The sequence below is a fragment of the Lissotriton helveticus genome, chromosome 5_1, assembly GCF_964261635.1.
Source record: "Lissotriton helveticus chromosome 5_1, aLisHel1.1, whole genome shotgun sequence".
Lineage (NCBI taxonomy): Eukaryota > Metazoa > Chordata > Amphibia > Caudata > Salamandridae > Lissotriton > Lissotriton helveticus.
The window spans coordinates 1,340,257,710-1,340,270,210 of record NC_136065.1 but is presented as its reverse complement, the minus strand read 5'-3'; the positions used below and the strand labels follow the sequence as shown (position 1 = coordinate 1,340,270,210).

At 41.0% G+C, this 12,501-nt stretch overlaps 1 protein-coding gene across 3 annotated transcripts in view; it reads left to right on the top strand.

Moving 5' to 3' along the window:
* Positions 1–12,501, top strand: part of LOC144755373 (copine-5) — a 1,407,230-nt gene that overhangs the window by 678,742 nt on the left and 715,987 nt on the right. For all 3 annotated transcript variants that reach the window (XM_078644209.1, XM_078644208.1, XM_078644207.1), the window contains one exon: positions 8,966–9,005. In XM_078644209.1, the coding sequence (XP_078500335.1) occupies positions 8,966–9,005 (40 nt within the window). The remainder of the gene's footprint in view (positions 1–8,965; positions 9,006–12,501) is intronic.

The following is a 12,501-nucleotide window of genomic DNA, read 5'->3' as shown; positions in this document are numbered from 1 at the left end:
GGAATGGAAGAGAGTACAAAGGTCTACTGCATATACTAGTGATTAGAGTTATCTCTATATACATAGGGAAGGTATACGAATGGATATACTCTAAGAGTCACATAGGAATGGTAGATAGTTCAAAGGTCTACTGCATATACTAGTGATTAGAGATATCTCTTTATACATAGGGAAGGGATACGAATGGATATACTCTAAGAGTCACATAGGAATGGAAGAGAGTACAAAGGTCTACTGCATATACTAGTGATTAGAGTTATCTCTATATACATAGGGAAGGTATACGAATGGATATACTCTAAGAGTCACATAGGAATGGTAGATAGTTCAAAGGTCTACTGCATATACTAGTGATTAGAGTTATCTCTATATACATAGGGAAGGTATACGAATGGATATACTCTAAGAGTCACATAGGAATGGTAGATAGTTCAAAGGTCTACTGCATATACTAGTGATTAGAGTTATCTCTTTATACATAGGGAAGAGATACGAATGGATATACTCTAAGAGTCACATAGGAATGGAAGAGAGTACAAAGGTTTACTGCATATACTAGTGATTAGAGTTATCTCTATATACATAGGGAAGGTATACAAATGGATATACTCTAAGAGTCACATAGGAATGGTAGAGAGTACAAAGGTCTACTGCATATACTAGTGATTAGAGTTATCTCTATATACATAGGGAAGGGATACGAATGGATATACTCTAAGAGTCACATAGGAATGGTAGATAGTACAAAGGTCTACTGCATATACTAGTGATTAGAGTTATCTCTATATACAAAGATATACAAATAGTAGATTTTCTCAGGTCAAGACCCAAAAAACCAGGAGAGCAGAGTTACATTAAGTGGGGTCGGAGGGGGGACGCAGTCACAACACCAAGGGAGGGTGGGAGGGATACAAGGGTATGGAGAAAAGGCAAATCAGAAAAAGGAAGACACATTAAAGGATCGTCAAAGGGGAAATGAGGGAAAAGGGGAAAGGACAAGGGAATGGACAAGATGGCGGGTCAGGGTCCAGAGAAAAGCGGCCGAGAACAGCAACAAAATGGCGGCCAGGACAAAAGAAAAAACGTAAAGAAGTCCATGAGGGTGACCCAGTGAGTATGGATTAGAGTGCCTGGAGAATTCCGGGGGGGTACGTAGTAGGCACAAGTAGGCACTGAGTTAGGCCTGCCTCCCACGGACACACCCTCTGTCTGTGTGGAGTCGGTCTGGGCGGCTGCCCGTGGTTTTAGGACGGGTAGGCTGCGGATGGAAGTCCCTGCCATGAAAATGTGTTGCACCGCATCACGTGGCACAGTAATAACAAAACAAAGGGCAATGGAATGCGTTTTGGAATTGCCTGTGCACAACTCTAAAATAATCCGCTCCCCCCACGCTCCTCCAGGTACAGCGGTGCTGGAGCAATTTTGTGACTGGGGAGCTGTCCGGGGACATCTGTTCACTAAAATTAGAGGGATTCTGGGATAATTAACATAATAGGGATTCCTGGTGTTTCCTAAGGAGGCAGGCAGTGCAGCAAATGAGCGAAAAACTTTAAGTGTGTAGCATGTTGTGGGAGGGAAGGAGTCAAAGGGGATGGTAGTCAGACATTTTTTGCCAATATGTTAATCATCATAATACAGTATGCTTAAATATCTGGCTAACTTGTGCACATTTTTCTATTTTTTTTAAAAGATAGTTATTTAAAATAAATCATTAATAAACCATAGTGGTTTAGCCATGCTTGCACACAAGTGTACGAGAAATATGTATTTATTGTTTTCTCAGGCTAATTAGAAACTTGCCTGCCACTGAATTTTTCAATTACAAGGCCTCAATAAATCTTACTTTAACTATTTGTAAGCATTAAAAATGAGCTATTTTTTTACGTTAGTACCTTTCTTGTCAGTCAGTCAGTCAAAAAATCTTTACTCGATTTAGTTAAAAATCATTCAAAGAGATAAAAACATTTATATACAGATAAAAAGCTATTGTACAATTTCATACTAATCAAATACATGTGTTAAGGTTCTTTTGTTTGGGCTATATAAAAAATTATTTCAGTGTTTAAAAGTTTATAAAAATAAAGCTCATTGGGAAAAGCCCGATACTGTTTTACATGTTTTAATTCTAGCTGCCGCCACCAAAAATTTGCCATGCAAAATGTAATACGGATGTTACTCAGTGATTGAAGATAGAGCAGGGCTGGTCTCACCTGAGAGAAACCAACCTCCTTTAAAACAGGCAACATATGTTTTTTCCTAGGCTCCAAAAAAAGACCACAAAACATAACAAAATGCAAGGTATCCTCAACAGAAAAGTTATCACAGGTACGGGGGGCTAACTCTGGGTTTTCCCATGTTTTAAAACTACCCAAATAAAAATGTATCAGGTTAAATCTAAACTTGGTCAGGAGAAACCTATGGAATGGCCTAGTGACAAAACTAAGGTAAGGTGCAAGTGCAATGGAATTTACAAACAAATAATGTTTTCTCACAGCCGGCTTCTGCAGTTCCCTTTCCTCCCGCCCCGCTCTTGCCCTGATCATGAACTGCTTCTTGATTATATCTACATCCTGTTTCTTAATACCCAAAGGGGATGTAAAGAGTTCCGGACGGCCCAGTTCTGTGAAAGACTTCTTCAGATAGGCCAACCATGGCACCCTTTTGGAGTGGTCTAGAGACATGACATCATTCATGATCACGTGGTTAAGGGATAATTCCTTATTGAGCCACGTCTTTAGCCAAAAGGTTAAAGGTGCCATGTTCAGTCTATCAATAACTAAATTCAAGCCCACCTCCACATGTATGGAGGAAGTCGGTGTGGACTGTGGGACAGACAAAAAGGGAACGTAAAAACTATTTTCTGCCTTCTGTATTGGTTCAAGATATACATAGCCCCAAAGGGGTGAGCCATGCATTGCCAGTGAGATACATTTGCTATTATAAACCTTTAAAAGGGCTTCCATCGGCCTGGCGCCCAGCCTATTTGCAAAGCCCATAAGAGCCGCTGATGACCTGACCACCGCCAGGATTTTTGCCCTAACCTGGGGGCCCCAAGAACCCCTTTCATCAAAGAGCACCCCCAGGTAAGGAAAGGTCGGGACTCTAGTAACCACTTCACCCTCAATAAATCTTACTTTAACTATTTGTAAGCATTAAAAATGAGCTATTTTTTACGTAAGTACCTTTCTTGTCCTTTATTCTTTTATCAATAACTCATTGTCCATAGGTAGGAAAATACCACTGATCTTTCCCTAAATTTGAACAAATAGCTGATGCTGATGAAAAGAAAACTGATTGAAAGGCCTTATTGTTTTGGAATATAGTTCTGAACTGCATCACCCTTGGTTTCAGCTCCCCTGGTCAGGTATCTCCTTACAGCACCCTTCCCGCACAGAGTGACCCTCAACCCCATAAATATACTTCTAGCCAAACCTTCTTTGCAAGGCTGGGAGCTGCACCAATATAGGTAAGGGAGTCCCACTCAGTCTGAAGAAGGGGACACTGTGACCCCCTTCCACCCCAATGGCACCGGTCCTATGAGCCCCCCCCTGCCTAAACAAACCTGGCTCCTTGCTTTCAAGTTGAATTGACTAGCAGCATTCAACACTGCACTCAGGCCTGCAGCAGCTGCTAGCCTGGATCACACCCACTAGCCGAGGCGGCTGACAGCAGTGTCACCCCAGAGATGGGAAGGGTGGAGCCCCTCCATGCAGCAGGGCTGCTGTGGTTTATATTATGCCCACCAGAAAACATATTCCACCGAAGATGGCGACTGGGCACCATTAATGCAAATCTGCATTACAATAGATGGAATGAATGAATGAAGCCTTTAGAACAAGTACAGTTTCAGGCTTAGATCAGTTAGAGGGAATGTGCTGAAAACGGAGACTTTACTAAGAGTTTAGGGGGCTGGGATACCCCGGCAGAGTCAACAGCACAGGGAGGCTGAAGTGTCATCCCACACCATAAACACTGAGCAGAGGCACCATGTCCTTGACTCCCCACACACCTCTCAGCTTTCTACCTCCATGCCTGGAGACCCAGTACCAGCACTTTTGCACAATGAAGTGCCTTCCCTAAAATGATATGTTCAGAAGCACTGGGAGACCTGCTCGCATATTTCCTCTGTATGAACATTATAAGGTTACTGCAGATCCGAAGACTTGAAGTATCAGGAATGTAACAACAGTAGCTTGTATTTGGAGCACATTAATAATATGGAAGTTTCATGGGGCATGAAGGGCATGTGTCCCATATTCATTACAATAAAGTGGGTAAAGCTGGACATGTAGACAAGTTGAAACGCTTTGATCCAGATTCACAAAGTATGTTGGAAATGTGCTCACATTTGGTTTTCTGCTACATTTGAATTAAATCTCACTTCCCCTTTACGCCCACCAGTTTTGGGGCTAGACCATTCCCACCCTGTAAAAGTACTAACTCCTGCCTTTGATGTGGCTCCATTTGAGACTGCTTCAGAGTGCGAAAATGGCGAGAAGGTGCTTGTGAATATCCATAGACTCACCCTGTCACTCCCACTCATTGGAAGCAGAATTACTCATATTCAATAATACACCGTACTGGTGTAACATTACCTGTAAGTAAATAGACGTAGACATGTACAATTAAGCTATGGGTCGTTGTTAACTTATTTGTGCACATAACTTTGTGAATCAGGCCTTTTATATGCAGGAGTCCACAAGGCCTTCATCCAAGAGTCAAGCTCCAAATGTCACGGCAACCAGCCCACCATCTACGTTCCACATTTCAAACAATATCATCTATAATTTCATCTAAATGGTAATCCCAGCCTTGCTAAACATTTGGTGTTGCATTTATCTGCATTGCGTTTACTGTCTGCTTCATGTGTGTGTGTATGTTTGTGTATGTGTGTGTGTGTGTGTGTCATTGATATAGAAAACAATGGTCCTAGACTATTTCTTTTAGGAAGGTATTCTTTAAATCAACATCTATCTACATGGTACACATAGAAATCAAGTTGCGTCATAAATGTACCCCACTTGTTTCTCAAATTAATTCAGTATATCCTCAAAATGACACACAAATACCATAAATAGCTCCAGTAGTGACTGTTTAATTGAACTGTTATTATAACAGATCACAGAAGACGGAGAGTGCTCGTTAGAATAGAACAGATACATAGGGAGGGAAATTAAAGAATACATTTGAACAGTAAATTTCATATAGTAATGTCCTTAGTAAACTGGTTGTGGTTTACAATAGCACCAGCTTTTCAATGGGGCCTGTCTCTCATAGATTTTACAGGTTATTTGCTGCTTCCTGATGGCGCACAGAGTATATTCATCTGTGAAAAGGCAGGGCTGGGGTGAAGTAGGGTACAGGCCCACTTCACCCCAGCCCAGCCTTATCACAGATGAATATATTGTAAGACTGGTGCTATTGTAAACCACAACCACTTTACTAATGACATTACTATATGAAATTGACTGTTCAAATATTCTGTGATTTCCCTCCCTATATATCTGTTCTATTCTCACGAGCACTCTTCTTCTTTAAAAAAAAATGTATTGCATATTTATATAGCACAAACTCAACCCGAGCACCGGTTAATTACACATTCAGGCACAGGGAGATTAAGTGATTTGCCCAGAATCACAGGATGTGGGAGCGACCCCAAGGCTCGAACCCTGGTTTCCAGCACCAAAGCCAGCAGTCTAGCCGATGGGCCACATCCTCTCCCCACCCTTCACACTCCCCCTAGAGCAGCCCTCTCTCTGTTTTGAAGTATTATCTACAGTGATCTGTTATAATAACTGTGAAATTAAACTGTCACTACTGGAGCTATTTATGGTGCTTGTGTGTCATTTTGAGGATATACTCAATTAATTTGAGAAATAACTGGGGTACATTTATGATGCAACTTGATTTCTATGTGTACCATGTATAAAGATTTTGATTTAAAGAATACCTTCCTAAAAGAAATAGTCTAGGAACATTATTTTCTATATCGATCATTACCCAGGTCCGTGGACTAGTATGGGGCACCCCATTATTATATAATGTGTGTGTCATTGAGCCATATCTGTGAAAGGTTCCACGTTAACAAAGATACTATTTGTCGAGTTTTAGACTGGGCCTCCCACATCTATTGGTGTTTTACCCATCTAAAGTGTTTGCTGCGAAAGACTGATACCTTGCCCATGCAACTCAAGTACCCCTCAATCACAATTACATATGTTTTTCTTCTGTGGGCTTTACAGAGACCAAAGAACTCAGCTATTAGAACCCCTCCTGTGAACTCTAAATATCAGAAAGTGTAAAGAGGCGTTGGCATACCTGCAATAGCTTCTGACTGATCAAGTATGCATAACAGTATATAGATTTATTGGCCTTGTTGTCAAAAGCAGGAGAATTGTGGAAAATAGGGATACTATATTTGTTGATTGTTCATGTTTCTAAGGATTAATTGATTAGCAATCATTGTTTTAAAATTATTCTTTCACAATTCTAATATATTGGGTTATCATATTTGTCTGTATGATGAATTAGTTGATGATATTGCATGATTGTCCGGCTGACTCGGAGAGGATTGGGTTGGCATAGAATTGTTTTAGATTATGAAAGTTCCTGCTGTGGGTCTACCCTTAGCAGCTAACACAGGGTAGGCATTGAGAATAGAAGATATTTTAAATGAAGGATCTTGTTGTCTAACTATGACGAGATCATGTATAACAAATTTGGATTGATCGTTTTAAACATTTTTATCGATGCACCAAGACACTTTGCTCTTGGCTGCTAGATAATCATTTTGCACAATTTTCGGACTGCTAATGCACTTTACAAGTTTTCTCAAATGTATATATGCTCCTATCGTATTTTGATATGTCGTTTTAATACTATGTGATTTTAATTGTAATAAATTGTTATGAACATTTTATGGATGTTTATTTAATCCAAATAAAGATTTTCTGATCTGATCTGTGAGTGTAACAAGACAAAATATCCCTCCCAAAAAGTTGAAATAAAAAATATACGCAATGCACTATGAAGTGCATTTTTTAAAATCATTCCACAGCATTTTTAAGAAAACAGCTCCATTTATTTACATTAAACAAATCATGAAAGGCACACATGACAAATTCAGAAGAAAAGGGAACTTGTGCAGTTTCATTCTTCAGTAAGAGGCTACCCTTGAGACTTGTTGTTTAATATAAACGTTTGCACTAGACAAATCAAAGCTGACTAACGTGTAGTCAAATGGTGACATGGCAGAGTTTGCTTATGTAGATACCTTCAGAAGAAGCGGGACATTTTAGGTAAGGCTGTGCAAGCCTAGCCCTGAAGTGTATTGAGCTTTTAGGCTTTTTGCCAAAATACCTTAATTTTACATCTAATGTGTTTGTGCTACTTTGCTACTTGCCTTGGCAGCTTCAATTTAGTCAATATATTAGCAGACTAATACTACATAGCAGCTGGCAACACATTTCTTTATGGAACTACTTCATCCATCAATGTTTGAATGTCAACAACAAGTCAAACATGATTTTAAATACTGAGGCCCGTGTTCCTGCTGCCAGAAAATTAGGCATGCATGTAATACACATGATTTAAACTCAGTATCAAGGGTAGCGTCCTGATGAGGACCCCGGCATCAAGCCACCTGAGTGGTCGAAATGTGTAGACATATTACTTAGCACATATGCATTGTCAACACAAACCTTCAGTATATTTTTTCATACGATTGTGCTATATTTACTGTACGTACATTTAACACATTATTGGACCTTTGTTAATGCAATCACTTTGTGTTTGGGCCAACATAACCCTTTTGATATGTATACACAAGTAAAAGAAGACAATTTTCCTCACCAAGAGACAATACTGATTAAATTATTCTTGTAGGTAATTGTTAGTGGTTTTGTACTTTTTTTTTAAAGTGTATGTAATTTGTGTATGTAGATGTTATGTTATGTTATGTTATATTTAATTTGTACAGCGCACAGCTACTAAAAGTGTCCCGGCGCTAACTCCAGAAAGTTAAATTAATCTATACTCTGAGACCAGGCTTAAAAGAGCAGCGTTTTTTTTTGTTTTGTTTTTTTAAAAAGCAGTGGGTCATGAATACTCCTCAGAGCCAACGGTAACAGGTTCCAGGCCAAGCCAGTTTAGCGGGTAAAGGAGTTACCGCCTAGGCTCTGGCGATTAAACCGGGAATTCTGCATTAGCAACTGATCCGATTTGCGCAGATGTCGAGAAGGTTTATAGAAGGCACAACGCTTCTGCAAATAGCTAGGACCTAGCCCATACAGAGCACGATGAACGATGGATAGCATTTAAAATTTAATGCGAGACTCCACCGGGAGCCAATGCAGAGTACGTAGATTAATACGAACGCTCTGTTTGAGAGGCAATCCCAGTAGCAGTCTAGCAGCCGCATTTTGGACCACTTGAAGTTTCTTAGTCAAATAAGCGGGGCTGCCAACCAACAGGGCATTGGCATAGTCTTAGCGCTCACAGGTAGCTGAGAAAGAAATTTCTTCAAAATTTCCGGATCCCAAAACATGTCCCTGTCAACTTTTTCATCTGAGTTGCGAAGTTCAGGTCTTCATCGAACCAAACCCCTAAATTTTTGGCAAAGCCCTTGCTCACAGTAGGGCGTGGGAAATCAGTGGGCCATAGTCTATCCCTGAAATCCTCTGGGAATGAGCCATACAGGAGTACCTCCGTTTTTTCTTCATTGCACTTCAACTGTGCGCCATAAAATATAGGTTCAAAGGGGGGTGGTAATGGGTAGCACCGCGGTGACACTAAGCACTTGCCTTCTATGATTTTCCCAGTCCCTCTGGGACTCGCCCTTTTAGTACAATGGTCATAAAGAATGCACATATATATCACAAATCTAAACATTGCTTTCTTAGGCAGCAAAAATAACTTCAATTTAAGGGATATTCCCGGAACTAACCCACTGTCATTTTGTTAACAGGTATGATGTGGACTCCAAGAGCCCTGACTTAACCAAACACGTGAGTAACAGAATCCCATTCCACAGTTGTTAAAATGTTATTGTTCATTCCCTCTCTTTGTTTGTGTTTGTTTCGTAATGGGGTTTTGAAACATTTCAAGAATTTTCACAACAATCATCACAATGCATTGTAGAAGACTCTAGGAACACATGCCATCATGGGTGCGGGTGTGGTCAGAGGCACAACTAGAGTCAAATTTCGGGGGGGGGGGGCTAAGGCAAATTTTCGTGGGGGGGGTGCTGATTCTTCAAGCAAAAGGCAAGTTGGAGCTGCAGGGGCTCTAAGAGGGGGGGGACATCAAAGCCTCATTAACAAGCAAAAAGGTCTTTGCAAGACCTGTGAAGTACTCGGGTACGGCCAGAGGAGCAACTAGAGTCAAATATCAGGGGGGGGGGCTAAGAAAAAAATTCGGGGGGGGGGGCTGAATCTTTAGGCAATCGGCAGAGTCGAGCTGCAAGGGCTCTTAGAAGGGGTGAAACAACAACAAAGCCCCATTAACATGCACAAGGTCTTTTAAAGACATGTAAAGTGATCGGGTGCGGCTGTGAGCGGGCCTGGGAAGTGCCTCATCCCGGGCTGCCACACACGACGGGGGGCGGGGGGGGGGGACTGAAGCCCTTTGAGGCCAATGGGTGTTGCGCGCCTGGGTACGGCTGTGTGTGCGTCCGGGAAACTGTCTCATCCCGGGCTGCCACACACAACGGGGGGGAGGGGGGGTGGAAGCTGAAGCCCTTTGAGTCCAATGGGAGTTGCGCGCCTGGGTGTGGTGTTTAAATCACTACAAAACCCCCACTCTCAATGGCGATTCCATCTACTCTGAAAGCTCAATGCATTTACTTTGTGCCCGGAATATTTCTAAATGCTGGGAATTTGAATTGTCTCTTCGTAATCTGGGACATATTTTTCCATTTGCAGAAAATAAATAAGTGTAGACAGAAGAGATTAAGCAAGTCTACAGAGTACGGCTTGTAATTAACTAATGATTGAACCATTCTCAGATTAATTAATTGGTTTCAGCATAGAATAGTAACTCATGGTTGCACCGAACCCGCTGATGTGCACATCCCCGCTCACCTCTCTGCAAACACTGAGAAGGACGATGCACATTCTGGATGATGTAACTCTGCTTTTGTATGTGTCTCTACTATTGATGTTCCTCTGCATTCTACGAGTGTCTCAGTTTACCACGAACCACCTGAAAGGCTTCTGTTGATGCTCCATGAAACTCTTAAAGAACTGGTGAATTAAAAGGACAGTTGTTAAAATGTTATAGCATATTACTTGGAAAGTGTGTCTATTCGGTGGTTGAGATAGTCTAAAAAGGCCATTTTCATCTTGCTGCAGTGGTAGTTGTAATCGCTCAGTTGCAATGCACTTTTGTGTTTGTGGTTTGGACCCTCCTGTGTGTGAGATTGGAGTTATTCATATGAGAATGTGAATGGGGAATGAGTGGATAAATATAGACCAAAGGCAAAAAGCTAAAACACCGTGCTACTTGCTTATATACATGCACATTTAGAGGTCAGTGGCAGTGTTAAAAGGGAGCTAACATTGTTTGCTCAAGCTTTACCATTAGCATCAATTTTATGTTAGTGCTCATTTCACTTACTAGGTCAGATCAAAGGCTGGTGTAGTGGTGGAACATATTTAATAATCTAAAATTGCTAGATTCTGTTAAAACAGATGCAAAAGAGACACAGCAATGAGGGTGCTACGTTCTCCATTTTAGCCCAGAGAGGCTAAATTACTCGATTTAGACCCAACCTCTGAATGAGACCTTTTCTGTCTTGCTTTGAAACCAGAAGGCATCCAGTTCTCTGTCAACTTTGTACTATGGATTATGTGGTTTATTATTCTCAATGTCTTCTTTCTATTAGATAATTTTTCGTCACTTCTGCCAAATTCCTTCTTGGTATATCTTATAAAAATTTTGGATCAGTACTATTTCACAGAAAAATTATTATTTGGGTGAATTGAAAGAAATCCAATGGCTAAATTAGGGATTTTCCAGGATAAGCTTTTAAGGCGTAAGCATTACAATAAACATTCGATTGTGCAAAAGATTTATTGAATGTTTCACTGTGATTTGGATTTGAGTTATGCCTTGTCAGGATGCCCATTGATTTGGATCTGACATAGCATGTTCCACTTGGGAATAAAAATATTCAATAACTCACTTGCCGTATGATCAGACACGTGTGTTGGAATGCCTTTCTTCTGTTGGAAAGAAAGAATGAAATGTATTCCCGTCTATGAAATGGAATTGTTGTCACTACCCAAATTTAGGTGTGAAGTGTCACACCCCTTTCGTTTGAAATGGAAAGATCAATGGGTCATATTATCAAGTAAGGACGTTACATTATCGCCGCTTTTATCGGCAGGAAACTGCCGATAAAGCGCCGAAAATGGGCTTGATAATATGCTCTATGAATTCCAATCGAAGCCCATGTTAGATGAGAAGACATCTAACATGGGCTTCGATTGGAATTCATAGAGCATATTATCAAGCCCATTATCGCCGCTTTATCGGCAGTTTCCTGCCGATAAAAGTGGCGATAATGAAACGCCCTTACTTGATAATATGCCCCTATATTTTTTGAATTAAGGGTTGTAATGCTACACTCTCTTCTGTAAAGTTGGTCTGCCTCTGTGTCAGGGCAATTGATTTTGTTTTTCGAAAATAAACTATTGCTTTGGGTGTTTACTTTCAAAAATCAAAAAATATGCAGAGCAGTACCAAACAACCATAGAATCCGCTAATCATACTGTTCTGCCTTAGGTGCAACGGCCATTGAAGTGCAAGGGCAGAGAAATCCCCCTATTGAATCATAATAGGGCCAACAGTCTTCAACCAGGACAGGCCAACTGCCTCAGTCAAGATCACCTCATTTCAATGAGGGTATTCTACTAAAAAAATACACTCTCAAAAGAATGGGTATGAGCTTCAATATTTAAACGTGGCAGTCAGTGCTTAATTTGTGCTAGTGTCTGCTGCTGTGCAACAGCACTGGCACTTAATTCGCAACACCAGCACATTTTTATGACCGTTCACCACATGGTGATGCTGTCAGTCTATTTTTAAAAAAAGCACAAGAGCAAAGTGTTTAACAACTTAATATACATTCTTACAAAATACCACCATGGTGCACAGGCTGTACTTACAGCTTTGGGTCACCTACTATAGTCCAGATTTTATGGGGTTTGTAGGAATGAAATGGTAAATTGGTGTCCTTTCTACTGGTATTTGGCAGCGATGGTGGGCAGAGGCGCAACCAGAGCCACATTACGGGAGGGCTACAAAACATGTTTTGGGGGGTTAATTCTTCCAAAGATAGTCAGAGTGGAGAGGAAGGAGTCCTAAGAAGGGATGAAAAAACAAATGGTCTTTTAAAGACCTGCGAAGTACTCTTGTGCGGCTGAACGCTGTCTCAGCCCGGGCTGCCATTCACGACGGGGAGGGGGTGTGAAGCCCTTTCAGCCCAATGGGTGCTGCGCA